Source organism: Oryzias latipes, chromosome 18, assembly GCF_053564925.1.
Source record: "Oryzias latipes strain Hd-rR chromosome 18, Olatipes_Hd-rR_3.1".
Taxonomy (NCBI): Eukaryota; Metazoa; Chordata; class Actinopteri; order Beloniformes; family Adrianichthyidae; genus Oryzias; species Oryzias latipes.
The window spans coordinates 20566943-20586695 of record NC_136254.1 but is presented as its reverse complement, the minus strand read 5'-3'; the positions used below and the strand labels follow the sequence as shown (position 1 = coordinate 20586695).

Here is a 19753-nt window from a genome sequence, read left to right as displayed (position 1 = left end):
ACACACACCTCCATGCCAAAGACCAGATGGGCTGCAAGGGGACACATGACGCAATTCAAGATAGGAGTTCAAGGTGCTTGCAGTTCACATGACCTGCTGCTCTGTTACATAAAGACACAGATAACGCCTGTTTGTAGAGGATGGTTGAAGGGGGGGGGGGGTGTTTTTCCTCCTCTGAATCAAAGTTGGGGTGGGGGGGGGGGGGGGACCACAAGCATACATTGGATTTTATTGATTTTTTTTGGAGACGTCTGTACCAAAAAAAAAAAGGGAAAAGAAAGCGAGTGTGTAAAAAACTGCAGCGCTGCAGGGAGCGTGCACCGCTGGGAACTTCCCAGGGTGCATTGCTGCAATGGCTTCTCCCCTGTTGACTTTCTAAAGTTACGTACACACATGACGCATTTTACTGATATAGCAGTATTTTTCTTAATCATATAAATGACTTTTAGAAGTAACATAATCTGCATATATTTTGGATAAATGATCTGCATTTGCCATGTTGATTTCTAAAAGTAAATTTTTTTCACATAATTTCAGTAATTCATCTTATTGATATTTCAGGATTCTTAATTCTGTCTGATAAAATCTAGGAACCGGATATTGATAAATCATGTACTAAAATGGTTACGTTATAACGGGGTGGGATTATATAAATTTGCTTCCTTCCACTCCTTTTCAAGCAATATTTATTAATATGTCTAATTATCCTACATTTGATGCTTCATTGTATGAATGGATAACTGACGATTGCATTGTTGTTGTGTATTATTCCTATTTGATTGCTTGAAGTAAACCATTTCTAATCAAATCAAATCAAAATGTAAGTGTTCACACCTGACAAGCAGGGAGGGGCCACTGTTTACCAGCGCGTGTCTGCCGCCTACAGGTGGAAGAGGGTTGGTGCAAGTCAGGTCAGGTGGAAGTCCAAAATGCGCATAGACCAGGGGTGGGCAATTCCAGGCCTCGAGGGCCGGTGTGTCTGCATGATTTCCAGATACTCTTGCCCTACTCATGGCTGATTACCTGGTTCAGGTGTGTCCAGCCAATCAGAAAATGCCAGAGCAGGGTATGCTGGAAAACATGCAGGACTGCGGCCCTCAGTGCCCACCTCTGGCATAGACTTTTCATCAAAACCAGGGGGGAGGAGTCACCTAGTCCAGTTCTTATATACAGTCAATCATTGGTGCTGAAGTGTTAGCTTGCAAACAGGAAACCACCCAAAATGGGGGGGGGGGCAATGAAGAAGAATGCTGTTTTTGCGTGCAGTAACCAATGCGCCAAATCCTTTTTTCTTGCACGGACATTGCTGAATCTGTCTGCCGTTGGTTAGACAGAGGAATTTAGTGCTTAGGTGAAGCTGAGCCGCCAAAAAGATACCCCCCCCCCACACACACACACACGCACACACACTAGACCGGCACAATCCCAAATTTATCGTCATCGCGATATCGAGCTGTGCAATATGCATATGGTAAAAGTTGAGCAAAAATTGCAAAACCTTAAACGTGCTAAAACAATCTAATGGCAGCTTGAAGTGTTTAATTAGTCAAATAAATCCCTTTATGTATTTGACCAATCAGATGGAGCCCCTCCTATGCAGACGAGGGTCATTTGGAGTGTAATTTAAGTTATGTTGACTGTTATTGAAAATAAAATGTTGCAAAGGTGCGGCGGCGCAGGTCATCTAAGGCGCTCGGCTGCATTGACCTCAGTAACCTCTCGAGATTCATCGAGATGTACTGGAACTGAGTTTCCCCTTGTTGGGATTAATAAAGTTTTCATTCAATGAAATGGAAATGATTTATTTAGTTGTTTTGCTTTTTTTCATGTATTCAAGCTATATTATCATTGCAATAATGATCACTAATACCGTGGGTTTTCCTCATATCGATCAGCTTTCCTCATATCGATCAGCCCCCCCCCCCCCCCCCACCTCCACGCCAAATTGTGTCACAGGGTCTTTTAGAGGATCACCCCCTCCCTCAATCGGACAACCTGCTGAGCGTCTCAGATCACCTTAATGCAGTCGCTGGGGTAGATTTCGGCGGTGATCTCCCCGCCTGTTAGAGCGCAGGTGAGGTTTAACCTCGGCGAAACGGTTGTCCGTTGCACACGTTGGCCGTCCTCGCCCAGCTCAGGCCACAACCTCACTGAAAGAATGCGATACAGTCCCACTTTGGAGCCAGCGGCTGTAAACTATAACGAAGCCGTATCTCCAAACCCCCCCCCCCCAGCAACAACAGATACATTAGAGACGACTTCTGAGAATCTGCAAACATTTTAGATAATTATTCTGTTATTTAGGTAAAGAAACGTCAACACATTTCCCTTTTATCAGGCATCCTTTGGGTTTCTTCAGACCACTTGCCGATGTGTGATAACCCATTTAGGGCAAAAATAAAGGCGGGATGGTAAGTGCATCCATGAAAGGAGGATGAGTCCTCTTTTCCAGGACTCCCTAGGAAAAGAGGTTTTTAATCTCAATAGGACATTCCTGGTTAAATAAAGGTTAAATGAAAAGAAATGAGGTCAGACCGGACTTGAAGTGAGTCGGTGTGAACGGACAGAATCCAGAGAAGATGAGGGGATTGCTAATTCACCATGACAACCCCTGCACAGACCAGAGTATTATTCGGAAGCCCCCTCCTCTACTCACTGGTGCTGATTCCTGTTTTAGGGGGGAAATAAAGATCATTTTAGTTTCTGGTCAATCGTTTGTTTCTGTATTCGTCCACAAAGAATCTTGGGGTTTCTAGACTTAAAGAAAAAGTTTTTAAGGAAACTCGAGAAGAGTCCATTTTTTTAAATCTGCCTTCTGGAAAGGCTTAATCTTATGAAAACTGTGTTTTTAACAACTCCAATAGGGCAGAAAACAACCCCGATGACTTTCACTCAATGATGTGTGCTGCGGTTTAGTTTTTAGGTTTAGTTTTTTACCTGACATCTCTCATTGCTCTCCCCGTGAGCCGTGGATCTCCCTGAGCCGGCAGATTAAACATTGAGCCGTGCTTAAGGAGCGCTCATCCTTCTAATTGGGCTTTAATTATTGTCTCGAGGGTCGACGTTTGGCGATGCGGTGCAGGCTAACGAGGTCAGAAAGTGGAAGTGTGTCATGTGCTGCAGCGGGGAGATGAAGAACCGACCGCACCTTCGGCGGGACGGTTGGGAGGCAGCAGCCTGTGGCGTCCGAGCCAGCCGACGAAGCGCTCTGGTTTGATCGACGCCAAAACAGAGCCTGTGGCAGTATAATCCATTAAGTGAGGAAGTGGCAATGTGCTGAGCAGCTAAGTGGCGAGGGGCTCTGGGTGCGTTGTAACCTTTACAGCGTTTGAATCGATCGCTGTCAGATCCCACCGGCCCATAAATGTTGAAGTTCTCCACATTGTTTCTTAGCAGCCACTGCTTACATTTGATCAGAAGAAATAAAAACAAGCGTTTGACTCCAAAGGGCAGAAAGTTTTGCGGTCTGTAAGAAAAAAGGGTCAGGGGGTCATGATTATTTTCTGATGAGTCATGATTATCCTGGCAGTGCAGATCTTCTGTATGCAAACATCTGTTTCCATCCAGACTAGGAAGGATCTGCCGGTGTAGACTTGCTGTGCATTTTGTAAAGACGGGTTTCGAAATGAACACAAACCAACACTATTCTACATCTATCCATCTTCTAAACCCGACTTATCCCATTTGTTGTCACAGGGTTGCTGGAGCCTATCCCAGCCACCGATGGGTGACGACAGGTACATCCTGAATCGGGGTCGGCTGTCTGTTGCAGGGCAGAATTCTGCAATCGTGATAGATTTTTTTTTGGTTTCTTCTGGTACTTTTTAAGGTGTGCGTTAAAGCTTTTAAAGAAGAAGTTTGTTTATTTTGGTTTGGAGTGTTTGTTTTTCCTATAAAGGGCCCCTATCATGCTATTCTTAAGCCTTTCTGAGTAAACTACATGCATATAGATGATGATGTATTTTGACACACCTAAAGAATGATTTTTTTGTTTTTGCACCAGAAGTAAGACCGCTCAATCTCTGAGGCTCCGCCTTTCTCTCCTTGTGGGTGCCGCCCATTTTATGACATCACCGTAGAGCCGGCCTCGGCGGTGTGTCTGCATGTGTCCGACGAGGACAAACAACATCGGAACTTTAATGTTTTCAATATTTTTGATGCATTTGCTAATAAAAATGTGGCGCTGCGCTTCTTTCAAAATAGATGGAAAATAAAAATCCTTTCAAACATAAAATATCTTCATGTTTTAAAAAATCTCAGTGAATGTTTATAATAATCCAGTTTCATACTATTGTTTTAATCGTGATTAGTTAATTAATTATTAATTGTCTTGAAAATTTAAAATATTTATTATATTTACCGTTCTTATTAGACATTCTTTTGGGATGTTTATAAGAAAGTTCTGCGATTTTAAGGATTTTTAATCTGCAAATTTGCCTGTTTATGGGTCTGTTGGTGAACATGTATAAAGACATAAATGAGATCTAACTGTTTTGCTAAAAACTATTGTCCACAAAACAGCCTTGATTGTTCTGCTTCTATTACAATAGCCATACTGTATTTCCGTTTTGCAAGCGCTCCCCAGCTCGGCTTTAAATCCTGAGCTGCTGCTAAATTAATGCTTAAATTGGCGTATAATCTGCCGAGCGATTAGTTGATTTACTGTTACCCCTGGCTGCTGTTTACAAGGCACCGTTGGCTCTTGACCTCTTTTTAGGCCCCGCCGGGCCGCTGGAACCCCCCCCCCATGTAGGTCATCGCTGCACTTTCTCATGAAAGTTTGCGCTTTGTTTGGAAGGCCAGGCCCTTGTACCGTCTGCAGAGGTGGCGCAGGAACAAAGCGCTCACTTTTGTCAGGATGTTGTTCCTGACAACAGTTTGATGCTGTTCCACTAAAGTGCAGATAAGAAGTCTGCCTAACACTCAGATTTAGTCACTAAACTCATTTTGGGGCAAAGCTGTGTTCTCCGTGGTTACTCTGCAGTTTGTTGTGGTCTTTCAGACTTCCAAACCTCAGTTGCGTCACCAATCATTTCAACTGCTTGTGCGTCTGATCTGGGGGGCATTACAGACCCCAGAGGTGGATGACGAGCCTTAAAGTGGCGGAGCTGACTAAGAGGAAAACGGGCGCACATGTCTGCCAGAGATGGGAGCCAGCTGTTATCCCTGCTGATTGGCTGACTTTTCGCTTGTGTTTTATTTGGTGGGGATCTGGCCGCAGAGTGGGTTACAGAGGGCACAGTAGCTGGGTTGGGGGTGGTGGTTGGCTCGTAGCTTTTTCGGCATGGTCTTTAGCGGCCTTGTGGCGCGGCGCTGCATGATAGGGCAGTGAGGTCAGAAACATGAAACGGAGCCCGGAGAGAGTCAGCCGGTTCATTGCCAGAGTCGTTTTTCCTGATTTACAGACTTAACTAAGAACCAGTCTGACTATAAAGCTGATTGATTTGCCTAAGAGATCCTTTCTTGTGGACTAACTAAACGTCGTTACATAAGTACAGCCTCAAGGTAGTCTGGAGACATTTTGAAATATGGCATGTAATGTTGCAACTGGAACCGTGCCACCGCAGAGACCCACTTCTTCTGGATTTGCGTGAGAACTGTAATTAGCCCGTCACTCAGGAGGATGTTAGTATCTCAGTAGGCATCTGACAGCCTCAGGGGGAAAATATGGCACCCCCCTGTTACCCCCCGCCACATTACACACACCCACCTTCCAAGGTGGCAGAAAGAGCCCGTCCTGCTCCGAGGCCGATGCCCTACTTCTCAGTGATCCAGATCTGCACCAATTCCCCGCTCTCCACATCTGCTCATGAAGATTTTCCATCTTCCCGGACAAACAAACAGTAACTTCTCATTTATAAAAAGCCAGGCGGGCAGGCATGGCGGCCTCTTTATATGCAGCCTGCGATCTCTGGGGTGGGGGGCAAAATCTGCATGAATAGACGCCAGTGTCGCCTGGGTGGGATGCTTTTCTGGAGCCACCCGAGGAGATCTATTCACGGCTCCAGGTGTGTAGAAGAAAAGGAGAAGCGAGTCCAAAAATCCACCCTTATGCAACCAGCATGTTTAGTTTGCACACACGTGCAGATTCAATCTTTCAGGTCATCGCTGCATGTTTTTTTTTTAAACTCTTTCTGTACTCACCCAGCATACTGCCCCAAAGGAGGACAACCAGGAGGAATCCAGAAACCTGTGCCTTATGTAACCAAGGTTGTTTCTGTGGTGTTGCTCTCCTCCATCACTTTGAGATTGTTTCTGGGATTTAAGCAGCGTGCAGGCGGCCTTCACATCAAGGGCTTCTGTGTGTGAAAGTGCTGCTGAGGTCTTTGGCTGCAAAACAGAAAAAAAGAGGCTGTGCAGATGCAAGAAAAGGACTCTGGAACAGGAAAAAGATGCTCATTAAGCCATTCCTGCGATTATCTTTTGATCACCCTGCCCCCCCCCTTCCCCTCATTGTTGCTGAGAGCTCTCTGTTTACACTCCCAGTAGTGACAACCCCTCCCTACCCTAACCTAACAGAACCAGTACAACAAAACCGGCGAGCAATATTAGAGTTATCCTGCCATACAATTTTGAGCCGGATGGCAAATTGGACGAGGAAAACAAAGACGTACATGGATTGGAGTAGGAAGCCCCCCCCCCCGGTGTGTTTTCTACGTCACAAATACGATCTTTTTCAAATGACATGCTGCTGATTCACAAGGATTTGAAACAAGAAATGTTTAGAAATGCAATTTTAATCTGAATTTTCTTCATATATCTCGTCCATTATCAGAAAAATGCTACAAGAACGTGTTAAAAACACTCCCAAAAATATATTTAATGAAAAAACGAATTGTTAATTTGGACTGTTTTACTTTTGGAAGCCAATTTCCCATCTCTACAATCTGTAGCAACCCGCCCTCATTCCTTCGGTCCCCACTGTAAAGTCCCCAAACCACATCTTCCTGTTGTAAATCTAAATCTAGGAAGCGAGCGGAGCTTCTTGCTTGAACAGAGGGGAACGTCAGACAGCCACGCACAGCTTGCGGTGAGTCATTTAGTGTGTGTGTGTGTGTGTGTGAGGGGGGGGGGGGGGGGCTCGGCACACAGCCGCTAAGCCACAGCACCGCCAGCTTTCAACAAAACATCCATTCTGGGTGCTTTTCAAGTTGTTCCAGTTGCACAATTCATTCAAACTTTGCGTTTTGATGGAATCGAGGAGGGAAAATGTTGAAGTGTCTGGTCGTCTTGGATGGACGGGTTGGTGGGTCACAGTGGGATTTTGGCACAGATGATGAATGCAGGCAGATACAAAAGGCATATACTTATCAATTTATTTATAAATATGGTTCTTCACTCAACTCACTGTCATAAAAAACACTTTTTTCCCCCCAATATGCCAGATGTTGTCAAGTAATAAAGCAGGTGCTCAAGTTCAGCATTAGGGCACAAAGAACATCCTGTTCCCATGAAAGACGCAGGGACGCCTTTTGTGGGGGCGTCTTTCTGCAGTCCGGACATTAATTTATCCGGTGTTGCAGATAGATATCATGCTCAGACATATCTAAGCCCGACAGAAACAGGAGGATGGGGGTCAAGTTAAAAGAAGAACGTCGTGATGCGTTTTTTCATGAAGAACGGGAAAAACCACCAAGCATGAGTCACTTAATGGCTTTTCTCGAATCATCTCCATTCAAAAGGTCTCTGGTCTTTTGAAAAGGTAAGACGTAAAACTTGAAAGTAAAAGATCGTTGTTTTGAAGGGGACTGCATCACCTGGTGCTGTGAAGGGGTTTCGTGGTGTCAGAGATTGGACGATCGTCAACACGTCTGGACTTGCGTTTGAACAACTTTGTGGCAAAACATAAAGCAAGCAGGCAGAGAGAATCCTTTTTTTTCTCTACTTCGTCATCATCACGTGGTGGCAGTGGAGCTTGGTTGCAGCAGAGAGGTTAAAACTTCCAACTTGCAAAGATTACTGTGTCGTTGTTTTTGGCAATTCTGGATTATAGAGCACAATAAGCACTTGAAACGGTCATATAACATGGTATGGCTTAGGGATTTTTTTTCAGACCGATATTATAACCGATATTTCCCCTGCAACTGTGGCCGATGGCCGATATTTGCAGATACCGATACAATTACGTTGTACTTGACCTTTTTAACATACAGCAAAAGATCTCATAGGAACAAGTATCACTTCAAACTTTCATGTAAATATGTCTGTAAGCCTTCAGACCATTTATTGAATATTGGAGATAACTGTAAACCCTAAGCTCCCCATTGCCAGGGATCTATTAGTACCATTATGTATCCCTATCAAAAATAACATTGTTACATCCATTGTACCAATTTACCTTTTAACACCAGAACTGTATCTCCAATGTTTACATTCTTGTGACCATCATAACTCTTCAACCATTTGACCCAACTAAAGCAGAGAAGAGCAGCCTTGTGCTGATATGCAACATTTTACAGTATTGAGGCACTTATCAATCTACGTAAATCAGCTGATTCAGGTTAATGGCGCAAATGGTTGAAGATGTATTTAAAAAACATATGATTACTTGCAGGTATTTTGAATCCAATTGTGAATGTGGGAACAAAAATCAAATTGTTCAACCGTTGTCATACGACTGTAGAGAAATTGCTGGGCTTTTTTTTTTTTTGCAGCGTTTCATTTCTTTCTGTCCTTTGTTTTGGGAAAACAAAAACCCTTTAGAAGATTTTTCCTAGTTGGTTTCTATAGCTGCCACTTTCCTCTCATAGTCATCGTTCTTGAGTAGCACTTCATTTGTCAGCAGCTTGAGTTTTCCACACTTGTCTTGCTAGTGTCTGTGTTTTTGCGTGTGCGGTCGAGTCTAAGTGTTGTGAGAGACGTCAGATGTGCAGCCTGAAAGATCAGCCTGGCATCCTCACCGGCTGGTTTGAGATAAAACTATACATATATCTGGAAAATCATTGTAGAGCTCAGCACTTGTACATATAAAGCACAATAAAGGCACCTTGTCTATTACTAACAGGTAAATAGTGGTGGCTTCACCTGCTGCTGCCTCACAAGTGCATGAAGGACAAATTTGTTCACCCCTGCAGCCGTTTTTCTTTTTTTTTTTTTACTATCTTGGCGCATAAAACTTTGTTAATCTCCTGTTAGAAAAATGTGTTTTCAAGGCTAAAGCCAGCTGGGTCCTCTAGTGATGTTTTTTCAGAAAGTTATGCAGTGTTAGGACCAGCGCTTGAACTATTTTTAACACTAGTCTAGGCAAGGCAAGGCAAGGCAAGTTTATTTGTATAGCACAATTCGTACACAAAGTAATTCAAGGTGCTTCACAAAACAGAAAAATGCATTAAAATCACAATACATCATAGAAATAATCAACGTAAAATTTACTTTAAAAGAAAAGAAAAAAAAAAAATTTGAACCTTCTAGGAACCTTTACAGAGACGGAACTTTTTGAATGATGTTCTGATGGCAACTGTTGCTGGTGAACTGGTCATTCTTTTATTATTGGATCTATCGGCAGCTTTTGACACAGTTGATCACAAGATCTTGAGTCCTCGGCTGGAACAAAAGGCAGGGCTTTTGGGGGAAGTCGTACAGTAGATGCAGTCTTACCTTACAGACAGGTCTTTTCTGTGTTAGAACGGGCCCTCACTAATCGAAGTGTTACTCCCTGAAAAGGGGGATCCCTCAGGGCTTGGTTCTGGGCCAATTGTTATTTTCTATTTACTTGCTGGCACTGGGAATGCTGTTTGGAAGCATAAGGTGAACTTCCACCTTTATGCCCACGACTGCCAAATTTATGTCCCTATATGCGAGGTACTGCACGATTAATACAATAGTAGACTGCCTTACTGAAGTTAGGTCGTGGATGTTGGCAAACTTTCTTGGCCTGAACAAAAGGAAAACTGAGGAAATTGTGTTTACCCCTAGTGGTGGAAAAGATCATTGTCTTGTTTTCCTGTCCCTCGCCCCTTTTGAACATTCTGTGGTCACAAACCTGGGTTTTAAACTTAATGTAGCTCTGAAGCTAGACCTCCAAATAAACACTGTGACCAGCTCCTGCTTTTTACAGATGCAATGTTTATCTAGGATAAAGTCTTTTAGGGACCAAAAACGAACGTTGAAATTGTCCCCCATGCCAGACTAAATTATTGCAGCTCTTTGTACGCTGGGTCACCCAAGGCTTCAATAGCCAGGCTGCAGCAGCCAGATTTATGTGTAGGGCAAAGAAGTTTGACCACATAATACCAATCTTGGTCTCTTGGCTGATATTGCAATACTTGGTTTTTATTCAAATTCTGGTCCTTACATTTAAGTCCTTGGCAGCTACTGCACCTTCTTACCTCTGCAGTCTGCTTTTAAAATATTCCCCCCCAAAGTCCTTACGCTCCGCCGACCACTTTGTGTTAGTGGTTCTCAGAATCAAACGTAAGTTTTGGGGGGACCGTGCGTTGGCATTTAAACTATGGAATCAGCTGCCTCTGGCAATTAGAGAGGTCACGCTCTTAGAGAGTTTTATAAAAAGAGAATTGTTCCTCCATTTCAGCGCTTTAGCATCAGGTCCTGATATTATGCTAGTTTTAGTCTCTGTTTTAAATTGGTTTTATGCTTTTTATTCTTTTATGTTTTATGATTGCATAATGTTCTGTATTTGCTCATCCTGTGTACAGCCATTTCGGCCTCCTTGCCCGTGGTGGAAGGTGTTTTATGAATCAATGAATGAATAATGTTTCGGTTTTGTATTTGCAGGTAAAAACCCCAGCGACAGTGGAGCTACGGGCGACTACGGGGTCCCTAATCCCGGGCCTGCGTTCAAAGAGGTTTGGCAGGTGAAGGTGTGGCCCAAAGGCCTGGGTCAGGCCAAGAACCTGGTCGGCATATTTCGCCTTTGCCTCACCGACAAGACTGTCAACTTTGTGAAGTTAAACTCTGACGCTGCTGCTGTGGTGCTACAGCTGATGAATGTGAGGCGCTGCGGCCATTCGGAAAACTTCTTTTTCATTGAGGTGGGACGATCTGCTGTGACAGGCCCAGGCGAGTTCTGGATGCAGGTAAGCTGTTTCTTTCACCTTGCATTCCAACAAATTGGCTAAAAAGTTAATAATCAAATGCTAGGTTTCAAATAGAGAGTGATTGATTATTATTCTATATTTACAAAAATTTACTATTATAAGTTGTTTCTCAGAAAAACCTTTCTAGAAATGTGATTTATTTCAACTTTTTCTGTTGTGTTCTAGGTGGATGATTCGGTGGTGGCCCAGAATATGCATGAAACCCTGTTAGAGGCGATGAAAGCCTTAAGTGAGGAGTTTCGCCAACGCAGCAAGTCCCAATCAAACTCTGGTCCAGGAGGCGGTGCTACTGCTTCGAACCCCATCAGTGTTCCCTCACGCCGCCACCATCCAAACCCTCCTCCCAGTCAGGTTGGCTTCCTCCGAAGGCCGCGAACCGAGCCGCCAGGGGGAGCCAACTGTGGATCGGCGGTCAACAGTGGCAGTGCTTCTCCAACCCCAAGGCCCAACTTCCCTAGGTCTCGCACAGCGAGCGATGGAGGCAAAAGCGAGGATGGAGTGGCAGGGTCAACTCCTCTTCAGATTGGGAATTCCAGAGCATCAGCAAATGGGTCCTGCTCAACCACCCCGATCCTCAGGTCCAAGTCGGCTCGCTCAGCCCCCAACTCGGGTGCTAAAACTCCCCTTGGGTTGATGCGCTCTATCTCTACCCCGGCACCCTCACCAGCCCCGAGTTTATCATCAAGCTCGGGTCATGGCTCTGAATTTGGAGGTGTAGCTCCTACAGCCACTGTTCAAGGAACCAGTGCTTACAGTCGTGTCCTCTCTCATCAGACCTCTGTTTCAGGTTCTCCCAGTGACTATGGCTCTTCAGATGAATATGGTTCCAGTCCTGGAGATCATGCTCATCTTCCCTCTCCGACTCTCACTGGAGACTCTGCTGGTAGCATCAGCAGCCAGTCTCTTGGGGATGATGGTACTAACTATATTCTGATGGGTCACAGTGGTGGTGATGGCAACAATAATCAAAGAAACTTGATGTCCAGCTCCCAACCTCCACCGGGAACATTAGCCTTTGGCTCCCAGGCTGTGACGAGAAGAGTGCTGCGCCGCTCCTCTAGCCGTGAATGTGAAGCAGAACGTAGACTGCTGAGCAAACGCGCCTCCCTGCCGCCCATGGCTCTGGAAAGACTGGCTCCACGTCAGCGCAGAGCTGAGCAGCCTGGAGATGAAGATTCAGCAGATTATGCCATTATGTCAAGAAGCACAAGCCGAGAACTCTTTGCCTCTTCCTGTTCTTCGACTCAAGGGGAACAGGCAGGTGGTGCTGGCACAGGTGGAGGTGGGTACTTGGAGGTGGCGGGAGAGCTCAAAAGTGATGGAGGTGCTGGGGCACGCAGTGGTGCAGATTTGGGCATAGACAATGGGTACATGTCCATGCTACCTGGGGTCACACATCCGCCTGTATCCCTGTCCCAGTCACTGGCCGTCTCTTTCCCTGACACAGACTTCAAACCTACTGATGACTACATGGCCATGACCCCCAACAACAGCGTGTCTCCCCCACAGCAGATTCATCCTCCACCAGCTTCTGATGGCTACATGATAATGTCCCCCAATAGTAGCTGCTCCCCAGACCAGCGCGGAGGTCTCTCTGGAGGGACTTGGCAAGGCAGCGGTAGTGCAGACAGCAGAGCTGGCAGTGATTATATGAACATGTCTCCAATTAGTACACGCTCGGTTAACGGTAGCTCCCCACCTCCTGACAACACCAGCCACTTGGAAGCAAGTTTGCAACAAGCCCCTAAAATGGTGTATTCCTACTATTCCCTTCCACGGTCATACAAACATAACCCCTCATCTGTACATTTTGACAGCGGCCCTGGACGAGGTCGAAAATCTAACGGCAGTTGCAGTAAGGGAACAGGTGATGGTAGAACTAATGGAAGGTGCCAAGAACAGCCAGCAGCTAGTGGTTCAGGGGTTGGACGCCACTTGTCACTGTCCTCCTCCTCCTATTCCTCCAGCTCAGCCAGCAGTGAAAGCCTTGGGGAAACCGATGATCGGACTAGTCAGGCACTGAGTAATCTGCTGAGTGGATCCCAGTTAAAGGATAGGAGCAAGCTCACAGAAAAAAGGGGTTGTGGTGGTTTGTCCAAGCAGGGTAGCCATGCTAGAAGCAGACCGGTGAGTCTTTTCGTTGATGTGTCTAAGGCTAACACTCTCCCCCGGGTTCGTGAGAACCCATTACCTCCAGAACCTAAAAGCCCTGGGGAGTATGTCAGCATTGAATTCAAAGGAGAGAAGTGCAACTACCCAGGGGGGACAGCAGGACGAGGCAGAGGTCTCAGATATGGATCGTCATCACCCCATGGCTCAAGTAGTCAACATTCTCGAAGCAGGCCAACTTCTTCTGTAGGAAACATCAACCCGGATTCTCGTAGTCCAACTACTCCCATTTCTCCTCCAACTGCGTCCGAGTATGTTAACATGGACCTGGGCCCTTCTCCATCCCCCTCACCTTTGTCTGCTACTCCATTAGTTTTCCCATCTTTCCACACCCCTCCCACACCCCCAACTCTTGTTCATGTTCCTAAAATTTGTAATGAAGGTGCTATTAATCCACGTGACAAGGGAGCTCAATTGGCTGAAGCACCCCTTAGGAAAAGCAGAGTCGGTGTCCTTTCAGCAACTGACTCTGAGTCTCCTACATCCTGCGCAGACTACACTGAGATGGCCTTCAGCTTGAATAACAACACCGTCCCTCTGTCATCATCGAGCGTCTCCCCTAAAGTCACGTCCCCCACCCTAATCGATTCTTCGGTTTCAGTGCTCTCAAGGGGTCTAGACTTTTCACTGGGGAAATCAGGAACCAACCCAGACCAAGGGGCTAAAGTGATCCGCGCTGACCCCCAAGGGCGCAGGCGGCACTGCTCTGAAACTTTCGTGGCCTCACCATCCCTTCCCTCTACCTCAACTTCCTCGTCAACCGCATCACTATTTCCAGAACATGCACAAGCGGTGGCCCGCCGCCTGGGTTTTGAGAGCATGCTCTGGGGAAATGGTGCCATGACTGATGCCCCCATGCCATGCCCCCTCCCAGGACAGCAGTCACTTCCTGCAAACAATCCGGCTACGCCCCCTGAACGCGGCCTCAACTACATAGACTTGGACTTGGTCAATAAAGAGAGTCCGCACACAGACCTGGACGGGGCTTCAGGAAGTCAGCCCTCATCTCGGCTCTTCTCTGTTGTGGGCGGGGGATCTGTGGTCGGAGGAGTGGGTTCAGCGGTTGGTGGAAACAACAACTCCAGCCTCAACACGTATGCCAGCATTGACTTCTACAAATCAGAAGAGCTTCGGACACATCAAAACGGAAACAAGGAGGGAACAGGTGCATTTTTACATTTTTTACATTTTAAGTCTTATACCTGCCAAACCTATTAACCCTATCTGTCATCTCTAATTTCACAGTCTACCTTTCAGCTCTTGAAACTGATGTTTAAAATGTTCCATATTTAACCAATATGCCTTAATTGGCACCTTAGTTGGCGTAGACCAGTGTTTTTCAACCTTTTTTAGCCACGGCACACTTTAACCCTGACAAAAATCCCGCGGCACACCAGCATCCCAAAAAAAAAAAAAAAGCAGATATTCATGGTCTGTATTGATCGACAGCAACCCCCCCCCCCCCCCCCCCCGCAATCTCACGTGGATTTTTGTGATAAATGTGGCAGAAAAAGCAGGAAATTGCCGCTGTTTTTTCTAAGAGATGAACCACCAGCTAATGACGAGCTTTAGCTGGTATTTTTGTTAGAACTGAGCGACTTTATCAGCAGAATTAAGAACAAGGAAGTGAAGACTTTCACCACTTCTGATTGGTCTGACTGATGACATGTGATTAAGCCTTCAAGAATGATTGGCGGAGACAGTTAAAGGGGCGGGACTTTTCCTTACACAGTTATAGCTGCAGCTAAATCGCGGCACCGTGATTCTTATCAAAATGTCTTTAATAGAATTAAATAAACACAAAGAAAAAGTAATTTTAAGATCTTTTATATTCCTTACTACTCAGTGTTTTATCAGGGCTTGTTGGGATACACAGAGAGCTGATTTCTTGGAGATGGAAAATGTTTTTAGATCAGTGAATGAGGGCAATTTCCCACGGCGCACTTGACCATCTCCCACGGCACACCAGTGTGCCGCGGCACACTGGTTGAAAAACACTGGCGTAGACGACTGTCTGATTTGTGTGGCTGTCTTTGACAATTTAAGTTAAAGATTGGCTCCTGCAGAAAGACACACATGGATTTTTGTGTCTGGGACATAAACAGTACCTGTTTTTTCCCATGTGCCAAAGTCTAGATGGCCTTAAAATTCTTTGAGGTGTGTATAACCTCATTTATGTGGGTGTGTTTTATCAGGACCGTTTGTCTACACGTATGACAAGGGTCAGTATCATTCTGCTCTGGTGGAGCCATTGTTCCTTAAAGAGGAGAGCTGTCGCACATGTTCAACTGAAGAGTATGTGGTCACAAACGAAAGCATTCAGTCTTGCAATTGAAGCGTTGTGTTTCAAGTTCAATTTTGTTGACCCTGGTTGCCACTAACCTGTCCTAATGACCCCTTGGCATTTCAGGTTTTGTTGTTTTTAGCCTGAGAACTCCCAGAAGTCAGAAGAACGTGAGCAGCTAGGAGCTAAAATGTGTGTTTTGTACATGTGACTCTTCATTGACAACTTGTTGGGATGGTGCCTTTTGTGGAATTGAGTGAGTCTGATGATGGAACAAATCTCTCAACCCAAAAACATATTAAAGAAAATTAAACTTTGCATTTTAAAAATCAAAAGAAAATTTCATAAATCAAAACAAAATTCCCCAATATTTAGGTTAAATAAAAATGAATGAAAAATAAGTTTCCATAAAGGTTTACTTTCTTTCTTTACGGAAACCAAAAAAGGCAGGTACTAAGGGACATCGCTGGTAGATTGATGAAGTGCGTCTGTCATTTTAACCAAAAGTTAAAGGCATTAAGTGATACTGAATATGCTCCACACTAATTATAAAACTGTTATAGGTTTGCGGACATTCGAAAAAACCTAAATGCCAAAAATTAAACATCATCATCCAATCGGCGATGCCTCATAGTAGCTACCTTCACTGGTTTTGTATTGTTTTCTTTTTTTCAACTTTTAATTTTAATTGAAATGTTTCATTTTTATTTTGTTAATTACTTTTTTTAAATGTTTTGATTTCTGAAATGTATTTTTTAAAAATTATATGTTTCCCTTTTTTGATTGCCGTTGTGATCTATGCAAACATGCAGCAAACCACTTTGGCCCCTAAATAATCCCAATTAAGCATCTACATAAAAGCCAAACCATAAGTGAAGGGGTTGAGGGGTTAAGAATCATGACACAAAAACAGATACCTCCCAACTTATTAAGTTTTCATATTTTTGGACTTTCTGACCCAAAGACAAAAATGAAAATAACTGTTTTTGCATTGAGTTGGTGTGATTTTAAGAAAGACATGACCTGTGAACCGAGATTGTCCCTTGAAGAAACAGAGGCTCACACAGTCTTTGAAGATAAAATATTATTTAAGCTCTGAAGTGGGTCTATTATATGCATCAGTTTGAGAGTTGATCACCATGCACAGTGGAGCTTTTGTGATGAATGCCTCCTGCCAAGCCTTGTTGTTTATCTTAACCCTGCTTGCTTCCACATGGTTTGTAGTGTATTTCTTTTTGGAGCTAAACCCTCTGGGTTTCTGTGGCAAACGCCTCATTGTTGAGTTGGATTTTAATGAAGAATTTTTAGGCTTCAGCATATAAACGTCCTGGCGTCTTACAGTGAGGGCTTTATAACAGTTTTGGAGGGCCTTTTTTGTGATTTTTACATTTGGTAGTGAACTGCCGCATGCTTTTGTGTCGTGCCATGTTGTTTTTTTGCTTGGATTGGTGGGCTTCCTGGTGCTGTATTTTAAAATAGGAAATCTCCCAGGCTTCCACACTGAGACCATATGGGCTGTTAGAACATCAGCGGGACAATGTGTGTGTGTGTGCGTGTTTGGGTGCGTGTGTATGTGTGGGATGTTGCACATTGGCTGTGAATGTTGAGATGGGGCCAGTGTTTCACTCGCATAGCACTCAAATGCCTCCGTACAGTGTTCCCCTTCCTTTCATCGGCCCCCCTCAACTTTTCCTCTTTCAATAAACGATCCTTTTGTTTGAGCATGTTTGCCGCCGTGGGCTGGCAGGCCTCAGAAGGAACAAACCTCAAAACTGGTGTTGCTCTCCTGAGACTTTTCTCCCCAGCAGGCTATAATTTGCATCGTCTAGATTTTCCTTTTACTCGTTCTGCACAGGGCTGTCATCCAGACAGGATCCGTTCTGCCGTTTTCTCCTTTTTCAAATTTTCTTTTCTTCCGTCTTGTCAGGGAAACACGAAGAACCCCCTCGTTTCATTCAGCAGTTCTCCCACATGTGACGATCCACAGCAACAGTTGCATCGAAATTCCAGTCGTCGCCCTTTTTCTGTAGCACCACAAGCAGAAACAAAATGAAAACAACTAATCTGCTACAGCAAAATACAGGTTACAGAAAACAATGTTGTCTGCATGTGTGTGGTTTTTTTTTTATAATGCTCTGTAATTACAGGGCTTTTCTCTGGTCTTCTTCTTAACAGGCTCCATCTTGTATAGGAAAAAAGTGTGTGTGTGTGCGTCCCAAGTGTGTGCTCTTTTGCACTGTCGGCCAAAGGCTAAAACTGAGCATCAGTAGTGGGACGCATGCCAGGAGCAATCCCGTCGGACAGTGGTTATGTAATGGGTGGTGTGCAGAAATAGCCTTCTGATTTGGATTATAAGGAAAAGCACACGATGGAGCTTTTCACCTCACATAAAGTCAACTTGGGGGAAGGGTGGGGGGGTTTAAAAGATTTTTTTACAGAACGAAATGTGAATTTATTTACTTTCTGTAGGATTCATGCAGCTGCAAAATACTCAATAGTTCCTCAAAAGAACATAATCTTGAATTTATTCAGATCAACCGAACCAGGTTTGCATTAATGGGAAAAATGTATGACTCCCTGACTAATTGGATCAGTGTGCCGATAAAACATTTTGTTCATGTCAATTACAGATTTTTATCAATGAACGTGGCGCCAATGTTATTTCATTTGTCCTCTGTGACCCGTCCCACTTTAGTGTAGTGAAATCAGTCTGGAGAAGTAAGAGCTGTGGGTTTAACCTTCTTACTGTGTCTGATCTTATCTTGGGCTTCTAACTTATTCTACGACATTGAGAGGATTACAGAATAAACACTTTTGTTTACATCAGCCAGTGTAGGGTTGCGGTTTTGAGATTTTAGTAGTTTATAGCCATGTAAAGAAGGAAAGGGCTAAAGAAAACAAACGTTCTGGTTCTGTTACATTTTTGGTCTCTTGACCTTGTTGGTGGGTCGTCTGGGCCAGACAAAAGCAAACACAATTAAGGACATGAGTGATGAGATCAGCTGGCTAAAGCTATTTATGTACAGTAGAGGTTGATTCCTTGAGGTGTAACAACTTTACTTGGCTTCTTTCAACCTTGTTTGTCTACATGAAAGCAGTGCTGGTACATACTACGATACCAAAACCTGTAGCTTCAGATAAACTGTATTTTGCTACTGTAAGTAGTGTGTAAATAACTATAAACGAGAAAGGTTTCTATAAAATAAAAAAGCGTAACCGTTTCAGTGGAGGTGCAAAGAAAGTCAATGAAGGGGTGCATCCAAGACTCTCAATCAAAAGGTCCTTTAGAACTGAGAAAGAAGAGATCTGACCCAATAACTCAATTTAGAAGACAGTACACCAGTAGTACTTTTTAAAAAAAAAGCTGAAAAAAGCAATTCTCAGTTTAAACTGTGAAGAGCTCAAGCAAGAAAGCAATTACTAGGAAGTTAGAGTAAGATAATGAGCCTTTTTGGGCTAGCAAACTCCTCTGGACGGCTGAAGACTGGAAGAAGGTGTTTAGAAACCAACATATCAAAATCTAAAATCTCACATTTGTCACACTAAATCTTTTTGCATTAGGGACAATAGGGCCGGTGTTCTACATGTTTTTCAATCAACTGGCCATTGAAGCTCCTTATTGGTTAAACTCACCTGATCAAGGTAATCAGCAGCAGATAAGGCAGGATTTCTGTAAAATCAGTAGGAATTTGGACATCCCTGTCTTACACAGTCAACAAAAGTTAAGGGATAGCTCCACAGTTTGTGAAATAAACAGTCAAACATGGAAGAGGAAGTAGAGGACTGATTTGCAGAACCAGGGTCAATGACTTGTCTTTCATAAGAGGCACCATAGCATTCAGCAGAGCCACGCCTTTCCTTCTGGCATGTGTCTAAGTTGCTCAGGGGTTTGTCCTACATCAAGATAAAGTCTCAAGTAAAGACTTTATCAGCAGAGTCTCGAGATTAGAAACCCATCAAGTTGGTTCAGGAAAACAGTACAACCAACATATACCAACCATTTATGGAACCCGATGCTGGAAACCTTTAATGAATAATCAAAAAAATACTTTATTACTATTGCAGGGCGCAGCAACTGTGTTCCACTAGTATGTCTGGAAAAGATGGCGAATTTGATAAATTTTGACTAAAGTATTTAAGCCAGAGTATTATTTTCATTTTTGTCTCTGGGTCAGAAAGTCCAAAAATATGAAAACAGAAAGTTGGGAGGTATCTGTTTGTGTGTCATGATTCTTAACCCTTC

General features: G+C 44.1%; 1 protein-coding gene across 2 annotated transcripts in view; it reads left to right on the top strand.

Annotated features, from left to right (window-relative positions):
- Positions 1 to 19753, top strand: part of si:ch73-335l21.1 (insulin receptor substrate 1-B) — a 59580-nt gene that overhangs the window by 1260 nt on the left and 38567 nt on the right. The window contains exons 2-4 of one of the 2 annotated variants that reach the window (XM_078936439.1): positions 10735 to 11036; positions 11223 to 11769; positions 11845 to 14391. In XM_078936439.1, the coding sequence (XP_078792565.1) occupies positions 10735 to 11036; positions 11223 to 11769; positions 11845 to 14391 (3396 nt within the window). Of the gene's footprint in view, positions 1 to 10734; positions 11037 to 11222; positions 14392 to 19753 lie in introns of both variants that reach the window. The other variant, XM_023948936.2, reaches the window with a different exon arrangement.